This window comes from Hippopotamus amphibius, chromosome 2, assembly GCF_030028045.1.
Source record: "Hippopotamus amphibius kiboko isolate mHipAmp2 chromosome 2, mHipAmp2.hap2, whole genome shotgun sequence".
Lineage (NCBI taxonomy): Eukaryota > Metazoa > Chordata > Mammalia > Artiodactyla > Hippopotamidae > Hippopotamus > Hippopotamus amphibius.
Window position 1 is genome coordinate 23,847,066 of NC_080187.1, and position 27,491 is coordinate 23,874,556.

The window sequence follows — 27,491 nt, forward strand, 5'->3', positions numbered from 1 at the left end:
ATTTTCTTAATTGTTTTGGGTTTGTATTTGTAGGTGTTTTCCTTTTCTTGTGTTTCCTACTTAGAGAAGTTCCTTTAGCACTTGTTGTAAGGCTGGTTTGGTGGCGCTGAATTCTCTTAACTTTTGTTTGTCCAGAAAGCTTTTGATTTCTCCCTCAAATCTGAATGAGATTCTTGCTGGGTAGAGTATTCTTGGCTCTGGGTTTCTCTCTTTCAGGACTTTCAGTATATCCTGCCATTCCCTTCTGGCCTGCAGAGTTTCTGTAGAAAGGTCAGCTGTTATCCTGATGGGTTTTCCCTTATATGTTATTCGTTGCTTTTCTCTTGCTGCTTTTAATATTTTTTCTTTGTGTTTAGTTGTCATTCATTTGATTAATATGTGCCTTGGTGTATTTCTCCTTGGGTTTATTCTGTATGGGACTCTCTATGCTTCTTGGACTTGGTTAATTATTTCCTTTCCCATGTTGGGGAAGTTTTCCACTATAACCTCTTCAGATATTTTCTCAGACCCTTTCTTTTTTTTTTCTTCTTCTGGGATGCCTATGATTCGAATGTTGGTATGCTTAATGTTATCACTGAGATCTCTGAGACTGTCTTCTATTCTTCTTATTCTTTTTTCTTTTTCCTGCTCTGTGGCAGTTATTTCCCCCATTCTATCTTCCAACTCACTTATTCGTTCTTCTGCCTCAGTCATTCTGCTGGTTATACCATCTAGAGTATTTTTAATTTCAGTTATTTTGTTACCCATTGCTATTTGTTTGTTCTTTAATTCTTCTGAGTTCTTATGAACTGTTTCTTGTATTTTCTGTATTTTGTTATTGAGATTTTGTATCATCTTTACTATCATTACTCTGAACTCTTTCTCAGGCAATTTTCCTCTTTCCTCCTCATTTATTTGGTCTTGTGGGTTTTTTTCCTGCTCCCTTGCCTGCATGGTGTTTCTTTGTTTTCTCATTTTGTCTAATTTATAGGATTTGCTGTCTCCTTTCCCTATGCTGCCTAGTAGTAATTCCTCTTGTTTCTGCCCTCTGCCCCATGTGGTGGGGTTTGTCCAGTGTCTTGAGTAGGCTTCCTGGTGGAGAGGTCTGGTGTCTGCTTTCTGGTGTGTGAGTCTGTGTCTTTTCTCTCTGATGAGCAGGGCCATGTCCGAAGGTGTGTTTTAGGGTATCTGTGAAGGTAAAGTGGCTTTAGGTAGTCTGTATGCTGATGGGAGGATTTGTGTTCCTGTCTTGTTTGTAGTTTAGTGTGAGGTGTCCAGCACTGGCAGTTGCAGACAGTTGGATGAAGCCTAGTCTTAGACTCTGATATGAGGCTCTGTGAGAGTTCTCTGTAGTTAATCTTCCCTGTGTCTGAGTACTCCCTAGTAGTCTAGCATCCTGGATTCAGTGCTCCCTCCCCAGAGCCTCCTACTTGACTTCTGATGGAGTAGTCCAAACTTCAGAGGTTGCTTGTCCTGGCAATAAAGGGGTTTCAAGAAGACTGTCCAAGCCCCAGACTAATGGCAGAGTGTTGAGTCAAACAAATACTAAGTCAAGGAAACACGTACATGTATAAGACATACAAACACTGAATCCAATAGAACATAAAGCACTAGAAAAACCTGACAGAAGAACCCCAGTATGCTATCAGACAAACAAAGAGAAAAGCAACAGAAATTCAAAACCAAACCAAAACAAAAACAAAAACATAAGCAAAAAAAAAAAAAAAAAAAAACCCACCACACACACACAGACACAAATCCAGGGAGATTTTGAAAGCTAGGTTCAAATATAATAAAGAGCAAGAATACCACCAGACAGACTGAAGATTCTGAGAATGAAATCAGACAGTTATACTTAGAACTAAGATAAAGACAAAACCTAATAATACAAACCAAAGCAGTGTGTCATGTGGAGAATAAAGCAAGGAAACAGAGCAGACCGATGATATTGCTTATAAGTATATTAAGATAAAATAAACTAAAAAAGGATAGAAGACAGGGCAATGGAAGAGTATAGTGTGACTGGAAATATGAAAAAAAAAGGAAGAGATAGAGATGTATAAAAGATAGAGATGAAAAGAAGGTAGGAGAGATACAGTCAGCACTACAAAAAAACTTAGCTAGAAATAGAAATATATAAAAAGGCTAAAAATAAAAGAATAAAAAATAGACTAAAAAATGTTATAAAACATGTAGATCCCTTAGGACTAAGATCGTAATTAATAATAAAAAAAAAAGGAAAAGAAAACTAGAAGTGACCCCAGAATGGACCAATCAATAGAATTAATACTAATATTTCTGTTTCCTTGGCGTCTCAGCTGTAAGTGTCCTTCTACCCACCTTGGGCTTTTTGTATTATTGTGCGACCAGCAAAGCTTCCTTTATTGTTCGTCTGTAAGCGCTGGTGTGTGGGGAGAGAGAAGGTACAATAGTGGCTCCTTCCCCTGGGAGTGAGTGAGCAGTGGTGCCCTGCCTGGGTCACAGTGGCTTGGGCAGCTCAGGCCAAGAGACTGACTCCACCGCGGCTCCTCCCCCCTGCTATGACTCCGCTGGTGCCTCCTGCCTGGGTCATGGCGGCTCATTCAGCCGTGGCGGTGCCTGTTGCAGAGGAACACTGGTGGCTCAGGTGTAAACAGAATGTCTCCAGAGCGGGGCCACTCTGCGCGCTTTTGGCTCTTGGCTGCAGGCACTCTAGGCCAGCCCTGCCCGGGGGCCTTTGTTATCCCTGAGTGCGTTAGCCAGGCCCACAAGGATCCTTCCTTTGTCTGTCACAGGCACTGAGAGAGAGGCTACACCCGCAGCTCCTCCCCCCAACCTTGTGAGTCAGCAGTATCAAGCCGCCACTATGGCCGTGCAGCTTTCTGCAGTAGGCACTCTCCACTGCGGATTTCTTCCCTCCTGTCTTCTCAGTCCGTCTCCCCACTGCCAACAATCTTTCTCACCCTGAACCAGTTCTCTGTTTCCTTTGTTCCAGCTCCCAGATCCCGGGTTCAGCTGTGAATCGACGTCTCAGTCCGGACATGCTGAGCCTTGGTGCAGACCCTCCGTGTGTTTCTCACTCTTTCCCGTCTGCCACAGTTCAGCCACTTCACCCTCTTTGAACAGTCCCAAATGCCTCCTTTCTGACCCAGGGAAATTCCTCGATGGAGAAGGGGTTTCCTCATCAGATAAGGGACGTTTCCCTGAATTTGGCAATCTCCCCTCTGTTTCAGATCCCCCCGCCCCAGAGTGTGAGACCTGTCCCTTTCTTTTCTTCTCCTCCTCTTTCTCCTTTTTTTTTTCCTTCTCCTCTGTCCTACCCAGTTATGTCGGGATCTTTGCAGTCCTCTCTGGTGTCCGAGGTCATTTGCTGGTGTTCACCTGGTTCTCTGTGGGAATTACTGCATCTTTTGGTGTATTCCTGATGCATTTGTGGAGAGGGATGCATTCCACGTCCTTCTACTTCGCCACCATCTTTCTTCTCCTCTGGCAGGTGTATTCTTAACCTCTGCACCACCTAAGAAGTCCCTCGGTGCCATTTTATTGCCTACAGTCCTTCTATAGCACTTATTGCATGGTCCTTATCCATCAAGGAAACGATCCAGAAATATTTTGCTGCTCTTTCCAGGCTACATTTAGAATAAACAGTTGCTTCTCAGTTGTAGTTTTGCATCTCAGGTGTTTGGTTCGTGGGTTCTGCATGGAGTTGGTGCTTACTAAATATGAGATGATTGGCCAAAGTTGGGTGGTATCCGATGTTAGCAATTTAAAAATGATAGCTCAAGCTAGAAAAAAACTCAGGCTCAGTGAAATGATGGGCCCTGTAAGTGTGCTAAACATTGGTGATGCCGAGATATATGATTCAGTCCTTATACAGCCTTGTAAATCCATGAGTAAATCTATAAGTAAATAGTTATGGATTGCAGTTAGTGGCATGAATGGTAGTGATGAATCCCAGTTCTGTCACTTCCTCACTGTGTTTTTCCTGGGCAAGTTCTTTGATCTCTGTGGACCTTAGTTTCTTAGTCTATGAAATGGGGTTAATAACAGTAGGATTGTTATAAAAAGGCAAGGAGATAATACATGTAAAAAGCTTGCTACAGTGCTTGGCATATAGTAAGTCCTTGATTAATTTAAATTATTATGCTCTACCAGGGATTGTTCTCAACAGGGAGAGGTTTTGCCCCCTTGGGGACATTTGGCAATGTCTCAAGATGTTATTGGTTGTCACAGTAGAGAGAGTTATTGTCATCTAGTGGCTAGTGGCCAGGGATGCTGCTGACTAGCCTACGATACACCAAACAGCTGTGACAAGTTCCAAATGTCACCCTCTGCTGAGGTTGAGACACCCACTCTATACTGACAAACTGAATTAATGCTTTAATGTAAGATTCAGAAAACATTACTGTATCTCTTTTTAAAGTTTGAGAATAAATATCAAAGCCATGAGATTCTGCTAGGCTTAAATGATCTCTTGGGTATGAACACTGCAGCATCTTAGGCTCCAGCCACCCCAGGGTGCTGGTGGCGGCTCAAACACTTCAAGCCCTTTCACAGCTCCACACTTGTGCATTTTTGTCCTCCTTTGCTTAGAATATTCCACATCTTGTCTGTCTGTTCAGTTCTTACCTATCCATCAGGATTCATAACGAACTCACTTCTCTTATGAAACTTTCCCTTTCATTCCTTCTTGCCCTGGCACAGTTCAATCTAGACTTTTTGGTTCTTATAAATATCTTTTTTCTGTTAACATTTAGCACATAGCATCATCGTTTTGGGTAGGTTTTTTTCTCCTCTGATATTCTGTGAATCCCTTTAGGGCAGGCTTATGTTTGTCTCTCTCTCTCTCTCCCCCTTTCTCTTTTTTTATTGCCTCTGTTACATGGCAATGAACTTGGCGTAAGCATTAATAAATTTTGAGTGAATGAATGAACGAGTGAATAAATAAAGCAGATTTCATGTTTAGATACTAGAACACAGCATATGGAAACTCTGCTTGGTTCCCAACTTCCCGGGAATTTTCCATTCCTTTTTTAGAGAAATGAAGGTGAACAAGTCTACTGACCCTTAGAAGCATTGGCTTAGAATCAAAGTCAGCCATCTGGAAGGCCGAGTTCAACAGTGGGAAGTGGCTAGTCACACATTTATCTCTTTCATGTTATCTAGTTACTGAGATTATTTTCCAAAGTTAGTTCTAAAACTATGGTATTATGTGTATATATATGTATGTGTGTGTGTGTAAAGCTATTTGCATGTATCGATAACTGATGGTTTGGGGTGGTGTTTTAATTCACATCACAGTCAAGACAGCATTCTAGGATATTGTGGATTTTTACCATTTAAAAAGTCAGTTAACAAATATAAAGCAAACCATTATCACTTTATGTAGCATAATGTTAGTGGCTGGGAAATTTTTCATAAAACTTTGAGATATATAGATTTTGTCAAAATATGGAAGCAGTTGTATGAAAATAAGTTATGAACTATAGAATAAGTTATGAGAGAAAAGTAATCAAATACACATTATATGTGAAACACTGAAATATGTAAAGATGTAACCATAAAGATTAATAAGGCAAAGTTACTCTTTTTCACCATCAATATTTAGTATTTTAAAGCAAAAAAGAGCTGTTTTACTATTTGCATATGATATTGTTAACCTAGAAAACCCAAAGAAATCCATGGAAAACCACTAGAATTAATAGAATAGACTTGTAAGGTGGCAAGATAAAGACTTCAATGAAACATTAAGGTTTAAAAATGTCATGAAATCCCATAGAAAACAATGAGGGAAAAGTGTTTCCTAAGAATAATTTGAAAGAGAAATGTGCGACCCTCATGAGGAATCGTAAAATTTTAAAGAAACTAATACATGAATAAAAGAGTCAATTTGTGAATTTCTGCAGGAGGAATACCCCTCTCCAGTCATTCTAATACTCATGCATACTCTTCATCCTGTTCTGTCCCATGTATAAAGCAAGGGTTAGGCATGAGGAAAGATCTCTGACCTCCAACCAGCCGCATCGCTGTAGTGACGCAGATACCCCAGGCTCCAAGATGCAGTTTCTCTATGCTGGATATTTCTGGATGCACCTGGAAATTTAGCTTCTCTGCCGTTTGCTTTTTCAAGTTTTTATTACATGTTTTCTTTTGAAATAATATTGTCACATGCAGTTTTAAGAACTAATACAGGGAGATCTCCTATATCATTTTCCTAGTTTTTCTCAATGGTATCATCTTGCAGAACTCCAGTATATCACAACCAGGATATTGACACTGACACAGGCAAGAGAGAACAGCTCTAGCACCACGAGAATCCCTAACATGCTCTTTTAGAACCACAAACACTTCCCTCCTACCCCTGGCTGCCCCTACTTTAACCTCTTGAAACCACTAATCTGTTCTCCAGTTCTGCAGTTTTGTCATTTCAGGAATGTTACACAAACATTCCTCCGACAGAGGAAGAGGGATGGGGAGCACTGCCAGGTGAACGTTGAAATCTAGGGTCCTCATTTTGTGCTGTTGATGGGCACTGATAAGTGGGGGGGGGCAGGGGGGATCCTCATTGCTGCTGGATGTGGATGGAAGTCCGTGCTCTTTGCCAAGCCTTTAGATACCACCCTGGATGGAAGGGTTAGGGATGTGTGATGATTGCTCCCCATGTGGCCTCCACTGACACTGCAAGGAGTGAACCTCTCTACTGCCTGATGGTGGTGGTACAAGTCCTCACTCTCCACTGAGCCTACTCTGAGACACCACTCCAGTGGGGCAGGGAGGGACCCCTTGTGACTTCTGGGTTAGTATGGAAGTGAGACACCATCCTTACCCTGTGGTCTCCATTGGCATGAAAGACCCATCTCTCTGCTTGGCCTTCTTTCATAGCAGCTCTAGCAGAGGCATGAGGATGCCTTTCTAGAACTTTGCAGGAGTGGAAGTCTAGGCTCTCCACTTGGCCTCTCCCTGGTATCACTGGGCTTGGGCCATTTTTTTTTTTTTCTGTGGTGTTTGGTTAGAATAGAGGAGTTGATTGTTTACTGTCCTCAAGTGTTCTATCTTGCTCAGCTGCCCTTTTCTCCATCCTTTGGCTGAGAGAACTGTATTTTATAGTTTTGGGGGTTTTTGCCCATTCCCATTGGTGTTTGGGGGTGCCAGCTTCTTCAGCTCTAAGTCTAGGATATGCAAGGAAAAAGGAAGCCCAAGGAACTCACTACCATATTGTTCTTTGAATCTCAAGGTCCCTAGCTGGTCTGCCGTGTTATCAGTGTCATTTCATGTTTATTTTATATATAATGTCTGGGGATTTTAGTTGTACTTTAGCAGAAGGACTAAGGAAAAATACATCTACTCCATCTTCCTAAAAAAAAGATTCCTGTGCTTTTTGTGTGCATCATTTCTTCTCTGTTGACAGGTTTTTCCATGATGGTTGTATCAGTCCAACAGTGATACTGTTCTTTATATGTTATGTCTTTAGGGTCACTCTTTGTAGAAGTGTGGTGATGTCAGTTTTCCTCATATCTTATGCCTGATGATGACTTGTATTTCTAGAAAACTAAAAATAACCAAAAGACAATGAAAAAGATGGTTAATGGCCGATAAATAAAGGATAACAATTTTAGAAAGAAAATGGAGAAAAAACATTAAAGCAATTAGGCAAAAAAAAAGAAGCATTAATTAACTATAGTTCAAAGTTCTTAAATCATCCTTACATAGAGAGATATATGAGGGTGAGTGAGTCTTTCCACATCTGAGGATAAAATGTTACTGTCCTTCAAAATCATTCTCCAAAAGGCATCCAAAGCGATCTTGTCCACACCCTAACTTAACATGTTGTGATTGTTCTTGTTGTTTTAAGGATAAACTCCTAGCTTTTGAAAGTGACCTATCCAGCCCCAGTGGTTCTGGCACTCACCTTTCTAGCCTCACCCCTCTGTCCTCCAGCCAGAATGAACTCTTAATAGTTTCAAGCTTGCCTTCTCTTGCCTTTGAGTCTGTACCTGTTGATCCCTCTGTCCGGAATGCTGTCACCCTGTTTCTGTACACCCCCCACTTCTCACTTCTGTGCTTGGTTCTGGTCTCACCTCTGAAATTATTTTGACCAACAAAGCTTACCTGACCACCCCACCCCTGCCTCAAGTCTGGATAACATCTCTCTTGTGTTGTCACATAACATGGTACTTTGCCCCTTTTTAACCCTCTGTTGAAGACTACAGGCAAAGCTTTATCTTATTCTTCTGTCTATCCCAAGTATCCCATTACCTGTCATATCCTTTTCATCCCTACAGAGGCTTGTAACATTTTAGTTTTACAACTTGTTGGCTGTAAACTTGATCACCCATGTGTTGTGATGGAGAAAACACTTCTCCAATCGGTTACATAATATAGAGAAGGTCAGACAGTGTCACAGCTAGTAGTAATTAGCAGAATTCTCATCAGAGGATTCTCCCTTGATCCTTTGCACCACACCCTCTTTTAAGGGGTGAAATGGGAGAAAGGTGGTGACATGGTGAAATTTAATGTGTTGAAGGCATTGTAACTGCCAAAGTAAAATACTTGCAATTTTATTTACACACAGATTATTCAGAAAATAATCCAAACATTGGAATATGGGAATATGGAAGGAAAAGAGTGACTAATGAGTGGAGTATTTCAAGATGCAGTAGAGGAGACCACACAGATCATCAGAATGAATGCCAGGCAGAAAGGGTCATTCTGAATCAGGTTTTATGGAAACTACAGAAGGAAGTCATTTAAATCTTCCTTTAAATCTTTAAAGGAGTCATTGACTCCTTTAACTATTTATCGAATATCTTTTAGGTACTTCAGAAGGTATGATTGTTGCACAGTACTTGCCTTAAAGTAGCTTAATATGAAGTAGAGCTAAAATCACTACGAAGTAAGAACGTGTGCCATAAACCAAGAATGATGGTTAATCCAGTTCTAAGCAACTGAGATTGAATACAAATGATGTAACACATATGATATACAAAATGCTGTAACTGTTAAAAGATATTTACTTTTAGTTGCGGAGATGATGGGACTTAAACTGGATTTGAAAGATAGGATGAAGACAGAAATAGGGGTACTTTCGTGGACAGTGAAAAGTACAGACTTGTGATGGGGACTGAAGTTAGCTTGTATGGATGGGTAAGTAGCCTAAATCTATGGGAAAAGTGGGATTCATAGCAAGAACGGTAAGGGGCAGGTACTAGATTGTGCTGGGACTTGAATTCCAGGCTGCAGAGATAGCCTGTGATCAATTGGCAACTGCAAGCTGTTGAAGACTTTTGAGCGGGAAAGTAGCATGATCAAAATTACATTATAGGAATATTAATTCGGCATCTGTGGCAGAAACCACTGAATCTGAAGTTACCTAGAGGAAGAGATGTGTGTATAGAGGTTACAGATCAATCAGGTTATAAAATAATAAGGTCCCAAATTAGCACAGCAACAAGGGGCATAGCAACTGATATTATCCATATTTCCAAGCCCCCGAAGACCTTAAAATCTTATTGAGGAGAAGAGGGAAGGAAAATATCAAAGGCAACTATGGCCTGAGACTTTACTCATAACTTACTACTCTTCATAAGACCCAGAGGGAAACAAATTTGACAACAAACACCAAACTATACTCAGAATCTTTCTTCTTTCTGACTGCTAAAGTCAAGTGTTTCTAGGTCCAACATATGCCATTTCTCTTGTTCCTTAGGACAAGCTAATTTATCAGATATGTATCAGTACTGTTATAAAACTTGTTAAAATGTTGAAATATGTAAGTATTGGTTGGTAAATAGCCGTTGCCCTCAAGTCCCTAAATGCCCCTTTGTTGATCTAACCCTTTTCTCTAGGCCCACTGGTCTATCCCACAACCCAGGTAACATCTGGCAGACTAGTGGGCATGCAGAGCTCTGCTTGATGCTACAGCTCACATCTGCCCTCACTGATCAATGAATATGCCATTTTGGTAACATTTTAAATATTACCCCTACCAGGGATAGAGTTTTCTCCCAGAAGGTTCTCAAGTTCTATAAGCAAATAGACTTCTGTTGCGCCTGCACATGTCTGAATCTCAGAGATAGATTCACCCTCGATTCAAGTTGAAAACCTGTTGCATTGAAATTCATGGGACTTCACATTTAAATAATGAATAATTGGTAATTTAAAAAACTGTTAATACCCAATGCTAATGAGAGTACAAGATACGTGCTCTTATTCCTGATAATGGGAATATACAATAATCTGACAGTAGGCTAATGAAGAGTTAATATTATATTGCCTAAGGAAAAAAAATTTTTACTGGATGAAAGATATAAGGGAACAAGATAAAAACAAGGAAAGTTGTTTTTAATTGTAAAAAAATGGAATCAACCTAAATAAACATTAAAAATAGTTAAACCAGAGTAGTCAAGCTTATGGTACATTTTATTTTCTTCTTTATACAATTCTGAGTTATTAGCTATTTTGGAAGGAATAAATAAGGTTGAAGATAATTCTAAAATCTCCAGAGGCCTTTCCTAAAAGTGCTTGCCCATGAAGTTTTAATTATAAATCTTAGTATGATCTCATATTTCTCACCCAGACAGTAAACACCTTAAGACAATTAAGAATACAGAGTTTTCAGGGAATTCCCTGGTGGTCCAGGGTCAGGGAACTAGGATCCCACAAGCCGCGTGGTATGGCCAAAAAAAAAAAAGAGAGAGAGAGCACACAGAGTTTTCAACTAAAAAGACTTTGCCTTACACATGACACGTCACTAATGCATCTTCTTTTGGACACAGTCTTTTGAGGGTTTTGTCTTTTATTTTTTGATAGACTTGTCCTAATCCATCAGTAATCTCCTTTCTAGTCGGAGCAGGTGTTTTCATTGGCAACATGGAGTCCTGCAGGTAGAGTGCCATTTGCTGCTACAGCACCATGTGGTTGCCCACATTCACAATTTTGTCTCAATAATCTGTATTCCAGCCAAATGAGCTAACCAATCACAGGGAGGTTGGCAGGATGCTAATTTATTTTACACAGATTCAGATATGCAGAATCCAGGGCAGTTAATAGTCTCCTCAACTAATTCCTTGATGAAAACAGAAAGGATCTTGGCTGTCTAATAAAAAGAAAGTCCCTCATATGTATGCCTAGGTCCTTGTATTTGTGACAAGGATTGGCTCAGCTTGGGGAAAGCTGGTTCTCTTCTAGTGCAGTGGGTCCCTGTGCTCAAAATCCTAGCACAGCTATTCGTAGAAACAGATTCCTTATTCAGAACGAATCCATAAAGCTGAGAAGCAGTATATTGTAATAATAAAGGGCCTCTCCTGGGGACCCAGATAACTTATTTGATGCCCTATCTAGATACAGCAGAAACGAGGGCTTTTGATTTGCACAACTCCTGTGTACCATTATCATCTACAGGAAAGGGCAACCCTTGGAGTTGTGTACTTCACAGCCTGAATGCAGCTGATGGAATTGCCCTAAAGCTATATTCTTTAAAGAGTTTCATTAACCTTTGAAGGTGAATTGTGCAAAGAACAGGTTCTTAATACTTATAGAGATTTTTAAGAAATTAATCTTAGATTATGTATAAGAAGGAATTTTGTTAAGTATAAGTTACTGTATAATAAATATTAACTAAAATAGTCATCTAAAGGATTGATATTTAGAGAATGGAGACTTCTTTGTGTTTTACAAATTCCAAACTGGTTGATATTAATTTACTTGAGTCAAAAAATTGTGTTGACAGCTGAAGAAAAATCTAATGTTAGCATGTGATAACTTCAAGAATCACAGTTCCAATAATAGTAGCTGATAACTGCTAAGATGTTTCAGAAAAGAGAAAGTGCTTATTTTAGCAACAACAAAAAGAGCAATTAAGAAACAATATTTGGTATATTTCCAGGAAGGGATTAATTTCATATGATAAAGAAAAAAATTGTACCCTAGCCCTTTACCATCACTTGTGGAACTTTTTCAAACCACAGTTAATTTCGTCTTTTCAACTTTTGCTTGGTTTTAGATGAGGAATTTTTCCCCTTGGGAATCAAAGAAGTTGATTACACCTCTCCCACGAGAGTTGTGCAATGCCTTTAAATAGTTCTCCTAAAGTCTGTTTTCCATTATCATTACGAATTTCACAATACATTTCCAAATGTACTTTTGAATATTTTTATCCAAAACACTGTTCTCCAGTGTTGTAAATTCTTGATTACCCAAAAGGTTTTGGAGAGTAATAGTGTGAGGTTAGCTCCTTTTTAATGTAGTATTATTTTTAAAGTAAATTATAAAATCTGTAGATAACATCTGACTGTTCATATGGAAAGTTTCTTTAACTTACCTTTTAGTATTATTCTATTTATAGAATCATCAAGTGTTAGTGTAGCAAAGGTCATACCCATCATTAAATGTAACCTCTGTATTTTGCAGGAAAAGAAAAAAAAAATCACTTGCCAGTGACCCCGTAGCTTGTTAGTGGAGCAGCCAAGATAGCAACTCAGTTGTCTTGACTCCTGGTCTAATGTCGTTTCACTTCACCCTGTTGTTAGTCCCTCTGACTTTGGTCCTTCCTCCTCACTAACCCATCCTCTACCTTCCTATAGAGCTCATTTTCTTCTGCCCTCTTTTGACTGAGTGGCTGCTAGTTCGGGCATTGCGGTGGGTTCAGATGACTGGAAGACTCCCTGAACTTACAAGAGTGTGTTCCCCGTGGAGAGAAAGAGACAAGTGCATATATTACGTACAGTGTGATACGTTAGCAGCGAGGCTAATGTGCTCCAGGGCATAGAAATGAAGGCAATGAAATCTGTCTGAAAAAGTTGGAGAAACTTTGAAGAATGAGTTAGCCTTGAAGGATGCTGGAGGTTCACTCAGAGAAAGGAAAGCATATGCCAAGGCAGAAGCTAAGAGGAAGACAGGAAAGAGAAAGAGAGGGAGATGATATTTATGAAGCACCAGAGCATCTACTAGGCACAACAAGTCATAAAAGAAGTGTAACTATCTCTTTTATAGTTGAGAAAATTAAGAGTTTGGGACATTATTCTAACATTTACTGAATGCCAACCACATGCCTGGAATAGTTGCTTTACTCACATTATTTCAATTAATCCTAACAACAGATTTAGAAGGGAAGTACTAGTCATATTACATGCAAAGAAACCAAATCTCAGAGAAATTAAGTAAATTGGTCAAACTCCCAAGTCCAGTAAATTGAGGTGGGGGAGGTGTGTCTCTACTTGATTCTGAAGCAACTTCTAACCAGGATATGGAACTCACTGGTTCATTGTAGCAGACAGGCAGGAAGGTTACAGATGGATCAAAGATGTCTTTATAGATCAGAGTGAAGAGAGAGGGCCTCATCCTGTTGGTGCAGCTTTTGGTAGAAAGTGATTTGATCAAATTTATATTTTATAAAAATGTTCAGGCAGCAACATCTAAGGTGGATTGAAGAGTAGAGATGAAGGCTGAGGGACCAGTGAAAGGACTTTGTAAAAACCTGAGGAGAGGGGATGAGTTCAGATCTAAGATAGGAGCGATGCAGATGGAGGGATAGGTGAAATGCAGAGGGTTTTTGAGGAGTAAAATCCAAACAACATGATTTTCATTTGGATATTGAAGGAGATGGAGGGAGAAGGAGGAATCAAAGTGATCTCTGAGGTCAGAGAACCAATAACAGTGAAATAAAATATAACATTTCAGACAATGACTTTCTTTTACATATAATTTTTATTTACTTTTAATGTTTTTGCACAATACCTATTCAGTATAACAAAACAAGAAAATGTAGATCAGCAAAAATAAACAAACTTGGAAGCCTCATAATTCTACCACAAATATGTACCATGTATACATAACATTATAGAATTTTATGCACTTATTAGCCAAAAGGTCATACAATACATATGGTATTTGAAACATGCTTTTTTTTTTTACAGTCAGCTACACAATTTGATTGACTTCCCATGACAAGAATTGCATTTTTATGGCTAATGTGCCATTGGATGGATTTGTCTTAAGAATTTAACAAACTCCCCATCTCTTGACATTTGTCTTGTTTCTAATGCTGTGTAATGGCAGACAATAATTATACACATTTACATGTATAGGTAAAAACTGTTTACTTTCACTTGGACAAATTCTTAGAAATAAATGCTGTGTCAAATGGAAAGCTCCACTTGAGGCTTTTGGTGTCTATCCTCAGACTGCACTACAGAGTGGGAGAGAGCCTATTTACCCATATGCCTGCCGGCAATCGGTGTTAACATCCTTTAATTTTTTTTCTAAATTAAAAAGTAGTCATCAATTTGCATTTCTTCACTATAAGTGAGGTTAGACAGTGTATCCTATGATTACTGATCATTTTCATTTCTTCCTTAATAAATTTCCAGCTTTTTATTTCCTTATTCCTTCCTTAATAAATTTGTCAACTTTTCTATTGAAGTATTCCTATCTTTTTAATATATTAGAAAAAGCTCTTTATGTGTTAAGCTTTTATGTCTCCTTAAGGTAGTAATTTGTTTGCTTCCTGAAGATTTTTTGAAGTTTTTAACGTATCTTTTTACATCCAACTATTTTTAACCTGTATCTCTGGCTTGTTTTAAGTTTATATTATTGACAGTGTTAAATTAACCCATTACTATTATTGATGATAACAGATGTATTAGGTTTTACTCCCATTACCTTAGTTTATGACATTTTGTTATAAATTCTTTCGTCTGTTTATCTTCTTGTCCTATGTTTTTCTTTCTTTTAATTAAAAAAATTTTTTTAATTTTAATTTTTTTTACACCAGGTCCTTGTTGGTTATCTATTTTAAATATAGCAGTGTGTACATGTCAATCCCAAATTCCTAGTCTATCCCTCCCCCCATCTTCTCTCCACCCCCAGTAACCATAAGTTCATTCTCTAAGTCTGTGAGTCTCTTTCTGTTATGTAAATAAGTTCATTTGTATCTTTCTTTTTTAGATTCCACATATAAGTGATATTATATGATATTTGTCTTTCTCTGGCTGACCTCACTTAGTATGATAATCTCCAGGTCTATCCATGTTGCCACAAATAACATTTTTCATTCCTTTTAATGGCTAATATTCCATTGTATATATGTACCACATCTTCTTTATCCATTCATCTGTTGATGGACGTTTAGGTTTCATCCACGTCTTGGCTATTGTAAACAGTGCTGCAGTGAACATTGGGGTACGTGTATCCTTTCGACCATGTCTTTCTCCAGATATATACCCCGGATTGGGATTGCTGGATCATATGGTAACTCTGTTTTTAATTTTTTTAAGGAACCTCCACACTGTTTTCCATTAGTGGCCATACCAATTTACATTCCCACAAACCGTGTAGGAGGATTCCCTTTTCACCACACCCTCTCCAGCATTTTTTTCTGTAGACATTTTGATGATTGCCATTCTGACTAGTGTGAGGTGATAATCTCATTGTAATTTTTATTTGCGTTTCTCTAATAATTAGCGATGTTGAATATCTTTTCATGTGCCTTTTGGCCATCTGTATGTCTTCTTAGGAGAAATGTTTACTTAGGTCTTCTGCCCATTTTTTGATTGGGTTGTTTGTTTTCTGGACATTGACCTGCATTAGCTATTTTGGAGACTAATCCCTTGTAGGTCGCATCATTTGTGAATACTTTCTCCCATTCTGTGGGTTGCCTGTTTGTTTTGTTTGTGGTTTCCTTTGCTGTGCAAAAGCTTTCAAGTTTAATTAGGTCCCATTTGTTTATTTTTTTTTTTTACTTATTACTCTCAGAAACATACTGAAAAAGATATTGCTGTGATTTATGTCAAAGAGTGTTCTGCCTATGTTTTCTTCTAAGAGTTTTATAGTATCCGGTCTTACATTTAGGTCTTTTGAGTTTATTTTTGTGTATGGTGTTAAAGAATGTTGTAGTTTCTTTTTTTTTTTTTTACATGTAGCTGTCCAGTTTTCTGGCACCATTTATCGAAGAGACTGTCTTTTCTCTTTTGTATAGTCTTGCCTCCTTTGTCATAGATTAATTGACCATAGGTGCATGGGTTTTTTTCTGGGCTTTCTATCCTGTTCCATTGATCTATATTTCTGTTTTTGTGCCAGTACCATACTGTTTTGATGACTGTAGCTTTGTAATATAGTCTGAAGTCAGGGAGCCTGACTCCTCCAGCTCCATTTTTCTTTCTCAAAATTGCTTTGGCTATTCGGAGTCTTTTGTGTCTCTGTACAAATTTTAAGATTTTTTTAAATCTAGTTCTGTGAAAAATGCTTGGTAATTTGATAGGGATTGCATTGAACCTGTAGATTGCCTTGGGTAGTATAGTCATTTGAACAATATTGAGTCTTCCAATCCAAGAACATGGTGTATCTTTCCCTCTCTTTTCTTTCATCAGCATCTTGTAGTTTTTCAGAGTACAGGTCTTTTGTCTTCTTAGGTAAGTTTATTCCTAGCCATTTTATTCTTTTTGATGCAATGGTAAATGAGTGTTTTTTTAAATTTCTCTTTCTGATCTTTCATTGTTAGTGTGTAGAAATGCAACATGTTTCTATATATTAATTTTGTATGCTGCAACTTTTCCAAATTTATTGGTGAGCTCTAGTAATTTTCTGGTAGCATCTTTAGGAGTTTCTGTGTATAGTATCATGTCATCTGCAAACAATGACAGTGTTACTTCTTCTTTTCCAATTTGGATTCCTTTTATTTCTTTTTCTTCTCTGATTGCTGTGGCTAAGACTTCCTTCCAGAACTATTTTGAATATGATGTTAGCTGTAGGTTTATCATATATAGCCTTTATTCTGTTGAAGTATGTTCCCTCTATGCCCACTTTCTGGAGAGTTTTTATCTTAAATGGGTGTTGAATTTTGTCAAAAGTTTTTTCTGCATCTATTTCTGCATCTGTTGAGATGATCATATAGTTTTGATTCTTCAGTTTGTTGATGTGGTGTAGCACATTGATTGATCTGCAGATATTGAAAAATCCTTGCATTCCCCTGGGATAAATCCCACTTGATCATGTTATAAGATCCTTTAAATGTATTGTTGGACTTAGTTTGCTATTATTTTGTTGAGGATTTTTGCATCCATGTTCATCAATGATATTGGCCTGTAATTTTCTTTTTTTGTGGTATCTTTGTCTGGTTTTGGTATCAGGGTGATAGAGGCCTCATAGAATGAGTTTGGAAGTATTCCTTCCTCTGCAATTTTTTGGAAAAGTTTCAGGAGGGTAGGTGTTTAAATGTTTGATAGAATTCACCTGTGAAGCCATCAGGTCCTGGACTTTCGTTCGTTGGGAGTTTTTAATTACAGTTTCAATTTCAGTAGTTGTGATTGGTCTGTTCATATTTTCTGTTGTTTCCTGGTTCAGTCTTGGGAGATTTTACCTTTCTAAGAATTTGTCCATTTCTTCCAGGTTGTCCATTTTTTTGACATATAGTTGTTTGTAGTAGTCTCTTATGATCCTTTGTATTTCTGTGGTGTCCATTGTAACTTCTTCTTTTTCATTTCTAATTTTATTGATTTGAGCCCTCTCCTTTTTTTAAATTGATGAGTCTTGCTAAAGGTTTATCAATTTTGTTTATCTTTTCATAGAACACAGCTTTTAGTTTCATTGATCTTTTCTATTATTTTCTTGGTCTCTATGCCATTTATTTCTTTTCTTTCTTTCTTTTTTTTTTTTTTTGCTTTTACTTTCTTTTTATTTTTTTAAGCTCTTATTGGAATATAATTGCTTTACAATGTTTTACCAGTTTTTGAGGTACACCAAAGTCACTCGGCTGTATTTATACACATATCCCCATATTCCCTTCCTCCTGCGGCTCCACCCCACCCTCCCTGTCCCAGCCCCCAAGGCATCACCCATCATCAAGTTGATCTCCCTTTGTTATACAGCAACTTCCCCCTGGCTATCTATTTTACAGTTGGTAGTGTATATATATGTCTATGCTACTCTCTCACTTTGTCCCAGCTTCCCCTTCACCCCCCGCCCCCTCAACCTCATGTCCTCCAGTCCATTTTCTGCATCCACATCCTTATTCTTGTTTTGTCACTGGGTTCATCAGTACCATTTTTTTTTTTTCAGATTCCATATATATGAGTTAGCATACAATATTTGTTTTTCTCTTTCTGTATGCCATTTATTTCTGCTCTGATCTTTATGATTTCTTTCCTTCTGCTAACTTTGGGTTCTGTTTGTTCTTCTTTCTGTAGTTGCTTTAGGTATAAGGTTAGGTTGTTTATTTGTGATTTTTCTTGTTTCCTGAGGTAAGACTGTATTGCTTTGAACTTCCCTGTTAGAATTGCTTTTGCTATATCCCGTAGGTTTTGGATCATTGTGCTTTCATTTTCATTTGTCTGTAGTTATTTTTTGGTTTCCCTTTTGATTTCTTCAGTGATACAGCGGTTGTTTAGTAGCTATGTTTTTCTATCTTTGTTATTTGGGTTTTTTTTTTTTCTTTTCCACTGATTTGAAGGTTGTGCAATCTTTTTCTTTTTCTTTTCTAAAATTTTTTTTTATAAATTTATTTATTTATTTTATTGGCTGTGTTGGGTCTTCATCACTGCACACGGGCTTTCTCTAGTTGCGGTGAGCAGGGGCTACTCTTCGTTGCAGTGCACGGGCTTCTCATTGTGGTGGCCTCTCTTGTAGAGCACGGGTTCTAGGTGCGTGGGCTTCAGTAGTTGCGGCACATGGGCTCAATAGTTGTGGCTCACGGGCTCTAGAGCACAGGCTCAATAGTTGTGGCTCACGGGCTCTAGAGCACAGGCTCAATAGTTGTGGCTCATGGGCTTAGTTGCTCCATGGCATGTGGTATCTTCCTGGGGCAGGGATCGAACCCATATCCCTTGCATTGGCAGGCAGATTCTTACCCACTGTGCCACCTAGGAAGTCCTGTACATTCTTTTTCTATTCATAGTTGTGTGTAATTTTTGTGTACAAATTTGAACCTATGTTTTTCTTTCAGTTTTTTCATGTTGATGCATATGAAAAGAAATGAGAACATCTTTTCCTCTTCCCAACCATCCCCCTATTTCTCTCAGATTTTAAACCTCTCTTCTTTACAATATATAAATATTGTTATATTTTTCCTTAGATCATATGTCTTTGTTTTTAAGAAGGGGCTTTATTTGATACTTAATAATTTTCACAATTATTTTAACAAGATATTTAGCAATATTCTATATGTTCCACTACTTTCTTTTTTTAATTAACTTTATTTTGGCTGCATTGGGTCTTCAATGCTGCATGCGGATTTTTTCTAATTGTGGTGAGTGGGGGCTACTCTTCGCTGTGGTGCACAGGCTTCTGATTATGGTGGCTTCTCTTGTTGTGGAGCACAGGCTCTAGGTGCGTGGGCTTCAGTCACTGCAGTGTGCAGGCTCAGTAGTTGTGGCTCATGGGCTCTAGAACGCAAGCTCAGAAGTTGTGGCACAGGGGCCTAGTTGCTCCATGGCATGTGGGATCTTCCTGGGCCAAGGCTCAAATCCATGTCTCCTGCATTGGCAGGTGGATTCTTAACCATTGCGCCACCAGCAAAGTCCCTCACTACTTTCCTAATCTCAAGCAATTTATTAAACACCATTTTTTCTCATACTTGAGTTATTTTTTTTAATAAATTTATTTATTTATTTATTTATTTATTGGCTGCATTGGGTCTTTGTTGCTGTGCGTGGGTCTTCTCTAGTTGCGGTGAGAGGGGGCTACTCTTCTTTGCAGTGCACTGTCTTCTGATTGTGGTAGCTTCTCTTATTTTGGAGCACAGGCTCTAGGTGCGTGGGCTTCAGTAGTTATGGCACATGGGTTCAATAGTTGTGGCTCACAGGCTCTAGAGCACAGGCTTAGTAGTTGTGGCACATGGGCTTAGTTGCTCTGTGGCATGTGGGATCTTCCTAGACCAGGGCTGAATTCTGTGTCCCCTGCATTGGCAGGCAGATTCTTAACCACTGCGCCACCAGGGAAGTCCCATACTTGAGTTTATTTTGATTTCTTGTCAATCAGAGAAATATGTCTTAATTTCCAGAAGCCATGCACATTCTCCAGTGTCTTTCTCTTCCCTCATGTTTACCAATAGCTTGCCCAGATATAGAATTTTGGGTTCATAATATTTTTCCCATATTGTTGTATATCTTATTTCATTCTTTTTCCTGGCATTTGTTTTTACACAGAAGAAATGAAATGTAAGTGATTTTCCTATTTATTTTGTTTTTCTTTCATGGGTGCTTGTAATACTTTTCCTTTATTCTGGGTGTGAATCACTTTTTATTAATTTTGCCTGGAACTTGATGTTTTTATTGCCCTAAAACTTCAAGTAATGACTATTTTCTTGCATTAATATTAAAACTTTAACTGCTCCAAGGTCTATTCAATTCTGTAGTTCTGGAATTTTATAACTTCTTTTTACTGCCTCCAATGACAACTTTAAAATTGCTGTTACAGTTTATGTTTTCTTTTCCATCTCTGTGTTTATCTTAATCATTTTCTCCTACAGCTGCTGACTTCTATTCAAAGGACACTGTTGTCTTATATGTTTTTGAAAATCTGTGCAAATATTTACTGAACTTTTTATAAAAAGGAATATTCAGAAATGTGAAAAATTCAATAATGATTCAATATTTAGTGCTATGATGCTTTGAAGTAATGTTCCCTTTTTTTCTGCTGAAGTATTTTTCATAGATCACACATCATTATAACTTTCTTAAAAAGGTTCTTAAATAGCTACAGATCTATCAGTTCTGGAATTTTCTACCATATACATGGAAAATGTTCTCTTCTTTTTTTTAAACATAATCAGGAATATTAGAAGCATGTTTTTTTCCCTAAAAATTACATTATATTATGAGTCTTCTCTCTCAGTAATGATTGCTTCTTTTTTAGCATATTGTAGTTGTTAAAACAAGGACTTCTGCATCCAGGAGATCTGGATTTGAGACACAGAACATGTAGTGGTAAAGAACATAGCTTCTGGGTCCAAATTCTCTTGGTTCGAACCCCAGCTTTGTCACTTACTGTGTAACTTCAGCAAGTTATTTAACCTCTTAGTGTGTTAGTTTTCTCATCTATAAAATGAGATTAATGATATTTGTTACTGCATAGGTTCTTAAAGAGATTAAAAAGATAATATTTGTAAAATATGTAGAACAGTCTCTGGGACATAGTGAATGCTATATAAATATTAGCTTTAAAATTCTAGCACTAATCTTCATCTCAATTTTGTTGTAAAGCTAAAAATAGTCTTTAAAAAAATAAATAAGCCAGAGCTTATCTACCTAAACAAATTATCTAGGCTTAAACAAATGACAGCAGGAAGAGGAAAAGAGTATACTACCATTTATAAATATTTGGCTTACTAATTACAAACAAGATAAATGTGATTTTGAATTTTCAGCATGACAGTGTAATAAACCAGTGTTAAATACTAAAAAAACTAGCACTATCACCTATTAACTGAATAAATTTAGTCAAATTATCATATTATTCTAAACCTCTATTCTCTATTTAAAATGGACACAATACTAATAAAGGTAATGTACTTATTAATAAAAATATTAGTAATTACTATTACTACTTCTTAATACTGTGATGAGTAAATGAGATAATTTATAGCAAATATCATCACAGGAGTGCACATTCCTTGGTTGCTACTATGTTTTTCATAATCTAATGCACACTTAACTATGCTACATTTATTTGGCTTCAGTAAGCACTGCAAGTCTCTTTAATCCACAGTTTCTCTATTATTGAGTTCTTAATTTTGAGTTACTTTACAGATGTGTAACTGCAGGAATAGTCAGTACAGACTCAAAGCCCCATTGTCAGTGCAGAGGGAAGGAAGATACGAAGCAGTCAATTAGATGCTGCTTTTCATCTTTTTTTCTTGAGCCTGGGAAGAGCAGGGTCTGTGATTCTCTTTTCTTTAAAAGGCCTATTTCCCATCAGTAGGATCATTCCCCTCAAGCCCTTTACTTTCTCCTCATCCTGCCTTTAGTGCTTTGAACTGAAACAAGGGGCCCAGTGCTTTCTGCATATCTACAGTTATTCTGTTCTGCTTGGAGGGAGTGTTGGGGGTGCAGTGGGGGAGGTGCAGCTGCATAGGTGGGGAGGGCTGTGGAACATGGGGTATACTATCTTTAGCAAGATTTTTTTTTAATGCATTGAGTATCATTGATTCCTTTTAGTCCCTTAATGTATGTTGCTGTTTTGAGTTTTGCCATAAATAAGCCCAGCCATATCATGCTGTGATATGTTGTGACTGTAACTAATTGTGGAACATCAAAGAGACCACTTCATTACCTGCAAATAGCAAACTAGGAGTACATCAATCTTTTTAAAAATAAATCTTGGTTTCTCTCCTTACTTGCATTATATGATTATTTCTATGAAAAGCTATCATTTGGGATTTTTTTTCCCCCTAATCAGTTTCCAAAATGTTGTTAACTGTTCACTGAGGTACCACATAAAACACACTTCCCTGGCTTAACCCACAGCTTGCCCATCTGGGACATACAAACCGGAAGGTTCGCCAGGAGGAATCAGCACTTGCCTCCCGTGTCCTGATGAAAATCACACCTCTCCACCCGGAAGTACGTCCCCTGAAGACTGTGTCTGCAGGGAGGGGTACCGGGCATCTGGCCAGACCTGCGAAGGTAAGGATCCCACCACCAGCAGGTAGGAAATATAAAAGCTGATATCTTTTAGGGAAGTAATGGCGGTGTTTCCATCCAATTCATTGGACATGATGTTTAATATTCCTTCCTCTAATCTTATTTGGGGGGAATTCTTTGTTTTTATTATTTAGTATTTCTTAGCACTGAACATATCCATCCATATCTTGCTCCAGAGAAAGGGGATCTGAGACTCCTGTAACTATGAAAACAGATTTAGTATTGGAAAAGATCTAAAATGAAGCTAAGAGAGAAGTCACAAATTTAACAGCAAATTTGAATAACAAATGAGCTAGTTTGGGCCCTGGTGATGGTTAAATCCATTTAAAGAAAATATTTTTATAAATAAAATACCTTGATATTATTCATATCAAAAACTTAAAATATTTAATTAGCCAAAGCTGTGGCTCTTGGGGTTTGTGGCAGACATGCTTTGCTGGATTTATTTGTTCTTTATTTTAAGCCACTTTAATTGAGAAGGAAAATAGCTAATGATATATGAAGGGAAAGAACTAGAAAATTTCATATCCACATAAATATCAAGATTTAAAAAATCTTAAGCTTAAACAATAATATTTAGTCTGTTTTTAAACTTAATTGAAAGCAAATACCTAATAAGTGTGAGATATGTGTTCTTCTTCCAAACATGCACTTAGAAATTCATGTGCGGTAAATGGGAATGCTGTAGGTAATTTAGCTCTATATATAAAATGTCCCCTTAAATAGAAAAAAAAAAACGAAAAACCTGGGGGAGGATGCTGTATAGACAAAGGCTAACTTTGCTTTTTAATTTTATTTCTGTAAATGTTAGTTGTCCACTGCCCTGCCCTGAAGCCTCCTGAAAATGGTTACTTTATCCAAAACACTTGCAACAACCACTTCAATGCAGCCTGTGGGGTCCGATGTCACCCTGGGTTTGACCTCGTGGGAAGCAGCATCTTCTTGTGTCTACCCAATGGTTTGTGGTCCGGTTCTGAGAGCTCCTGCAGAGGTATGCAGATGGCCAGTTCACATTGTTGATTGATTGCCTTGCTTGATGTCCCTGACTTAAACTCTAATGGACTGGTAAATTCCTTGTTTCTTTTGATTTCATAGACCACAGACCACAGAAAGAGAAAAAAAACTATAGGAAGTTTAAAGTCAGAACTACTAAGTTCAATTGACCACATCATCATAAACTATGCCCTTTGTGTTTCTTTTATGAACAAGCAAAGAAAAGGCCTGCCTGGGAAGGAAATGGACAGGTTACTTTAAACCTCAGATTTCAAGCAGCCAGCACAGGGTCCAGAGAGAATTTGGGGATGGTCGATGTGGGGCTTTGATGTCTAGTTTGATGATAGGACTCCAAGAACCACACCAGTATCCTGTGACAGAAGTAGTTAGCCAACATATACATCCCCAGCCTTCACTTTAAATAGACAGCATGCCATAGAAAGTGGGAGTTTGCTAAAGTGAGATCCCAAAGAGCCTTGTCAGGCCAACAGAAAAGGAGGTAGTACTGCAGGTAGAACCTGAGGCTCCCACATCAGATACAGAGAAACAACAAACAAAATTGAGAGTACCTTACTTCACCTCCACTCTTGCCATCTCCAAGACCTACTTTCATGCTTCTTACAACCACTGCATGGCCAGCTTCCTAGGGTTTCACAAATTGGGTTGAAAGAGAAGGCTCTTTAAGAAGAGAGGAGAACAAGCCAAAGGACTTGAGAATCCCTGCCCATGAAGCTTCTGAATACAGTATTCCCTCCCCACACCTAGGGTTACTGGGTGATGTACAGGACACCCACTTAGATTCAAATTTTAGATAAACAACAAATAGTTTTTTAGCATAAGTAAGTCCCATATAAGATTTGGGATCTACTTATACAAAAAATTATTTGTTGTTTTTCTGCAATTCAGATTTAACTGGGTATCCTCATTTGTTTGTTTTTATGCTAAATCTGGCAACCTTACCCCTACCGCATCCCCTAGGCATCTTTGGTAATACACTTTGCTGAGGATGGGACCACCCAAGACCCTCTATCACCCAGCTCACTGGAGTAGGGTAAGAAGTTCTGTCTTCTAGTCTTCTCTTGGCTCCCACACCCATAAGGGAAGCCAGCCCACTCACAACTTCAAGGTCATTTGTGAACCCCAGGAGACCGTCACTGTTTGTATTCATCAGCTACCAATACTGAACCCATCTGTGAAAATGAATTTGCTTAAATCAGGTCCCAATCCAGACCCTTATCTATATTTACACAAAGAGAAGGAATCAGCAGATTGAACAAAGGTGACCTGAAAAAAAAGGGGGAAAAATGGAATCACTGAGATTCAGAGGCAATTACATTGGTAAAATAAGATTAGGATTTCAAGAAATGGGAACAATCTGAGAGCAGAAAGATTTCTTAGGAAGAAGAAAAAGGTTGCTGACACAATGGACAGATACAGTTAAAAGGCAAATTAATAAGTTAGAAAATCAACTAAAGAAATCCTTCTAAAAGTAGAGCAACATTTGAAAGATTAGAAGAAAGATGAAAGAATAAAATGACATGGGAATAGTCACAGGAAATAGACTCTTTGCAGATTAAGAATCCAGAGAGAATGGAGCAGAGGAGAAGCACTAATAGAAGATCAAAGAATATGTCTACAAGCTGAAGTCTTGAAAATACACATGACTAAAATCTTTGATACTCAACTTAAAATCACTTACTGAGTGTCAGAAAACAAATTATTGAAAACAGATCCATGTCTGGAAATAATCTTATTGAAACTTCTGAAAGCCCTGGAAAAATTAGAAAATTGTGCCTAGTTTCACAGTTAGAAATAATAACACTGCCTATAAAGGAAAGGGAATCAGACTTGCCTTGAGCCTGTTGTTAGGCATTCTAAATATTAGAAGATAAGAGTATGTTTTCAGAATCCTGAAAAAAAATTAGACCCTAGATTTGTAAACTCTGAGAAGCTATTGTTTATGTTGGAAAGCAAAGCAAAGACATTCTCATACAGTCTTAAATGGTAAAAAGCCTATTACTGAAAAGTTCATCATAGGAACCTCTTAGTTATATTCCTGTAAAGTTACATAGTTATTAAGTTCTATGTAAAATCTCTACCCCTTCTTCCAAATACCTCATGGCAGAAAGTGGAAAACATGACATTTTAACTCTCCACTTACTGGCCTTCCAAAGAAGGGTGAAAAAATCAGGCAGACAACCCCTTTAGGATAACGTCTGGCCCCTGACTCTTTAACCCTCTACAGTCTCCATCCTGAGCCTGGAATCCTACACTGAAGTCATAAGAAATGGCCATGGCCTCTTAGGAAGCCACCCCTTTGCAAGTAGTTTCGACAGCCTCGATTGTGTGATCGTCCCACCTTCGGTCCCTATGTATCAACCCTCCCTGTTGCCCACTTCCTCAGCTGGGATGGGATGACCCCTGACCTCCACATATGCATCCACAGACCTGTCCTGTGCTCATTCTAGCCCTTGTGCTCTGTGTGTCAGTGTCAATCAGGGAAGCCCAGGAAACACACCATCTGTGCTATGGAATAAGGAACTTATTTTAAGAATCGACCTTACACAATCTTGGAAGGAGCTGGGAAGTGGAAGGTCCAGAAGAGAAATTGGAGCATCAGAGGAGTTACTACCAGCTCAATCTCAGAATCCAAGCCCACCCAGCTGCTGAAGTGGAAGCACAAGGGAGAAATGTGTTGGGAAGTCTAAGAGAAGCCTCATCTCTGTGTAACCATGCCCTGATGCTCTAAAGCCAAGAACCCAGCAGTGAGCTTGGGGCCACCTTGGGTCAACAGGGTCAGCAACGGGGATGTGGAGTGGAGGAGAGCAAAGAAAGACAAGCTGGAACCTACTGTGCATGTCTGCATTTGTCCATCGCTGAGTCTGCCTGCAATGACCACTGCTTCTCTTCTAGCTTCCAAGATCAAGTGCAGGTTCTTCTTTTGATCAACCCTAAACTGGCCCTCAATAAGGGGATTCTGACAGCATTTCTCAGCTTAACCAACTTGTTACAATACAAACCACCATACTTACTTTTATTAATTAACTTATCTGTCACCTCTGCTGGTCTGTAGCGAATTATGAGCACAGAATGTATCTTCCCCTACCCCAGCTAATCCTTGGTCATTCCTCTGGTGAATGATATGGATAAGTACATTGAGAATAGATACATTGATAGTCTGCTTGTGTCACTTCCCATCATGCAGTCCCATTTTTAAAAAGCAGGTTTGTTGTCTTTTATGCAATTTCATTGATGTCCCAATATAAGTAAAATAACTTTAATCAAAGTAAGAGCGATGCTCCAGGACATGACCTTTTCTAAGATCCCTTTAACTTCACCTCCAAAACTACTCCCTAACTTACCAGTAAACAAAGTTGTCCTGAATAAAGGTACTTAGTCAGGCTCTTCTTCTGGCTCCTCATTAATGGGCTTAGTTACAGGCATACCTTGTTTTATTACACGTTGCTTTATTTTGCTTTGCTGATGGTGCATTGCTTACAATTTGAAGGTTTTGGCAACTATGTTGTCAGATGATGGTTAGCATTTTTTAGCAGTAAATTATTTTTAATTAATGGGTGAATATTGGTTTTTAGAATAATGCTAATTTGCCCACTTAATAGACTACAGGATAGTGTAAACATAACTTTTATATGTACTGGGAAACCAAAAAAATTGTGGGACTGCGATAGTCACTGTATTTGGTGGTCTGGAACTGAGCCTGCAATACATCCGAGGTCTGCCTGTACTTGAGATATTGTTCTATGAAACATATACCATAACTCATTCATTCAGAAACACTTTTCCCCCACATCTTAACATCCTGAAACTGAGATGCACCTCAACATCCCTGGCATTAAATCCTTTCACAGATATTATTGTTTCTTTATTAGCAGCATGTAAAATAAGGTT

The 27,491-nt window shown here is 38.3% G+C and overlaps 1 protein-coding gene across 1 annotated transcript in view; it reads left to right on the forward strand.

Annotated features, from left to right (window-relative positions):
- Positions 1 to 27,491, forward strand: part of SVEP1 (sushi, von Willebrand factor type A, EGF and pentraxin domain containing 1) — a 200,802-nt gene that overhangs the window by 56,644 nt on the left and 116,667 nt on the right. Inside the window, exons 4-5 of the mRNA XM_057722390.1 lie at positions 22,413 to 22,571; positions 23,401 to 23,580. Coding sequence (XP_057578373.1) covers positions 22,413 to 22,571; positions 23,401 to 23,580 — 339 coding nt within the window. The remainder of the gene's footprint in view (positions 1 to 22,412; positions 22,572 to 23,400; positions 23,581 to 27,491) is intronic.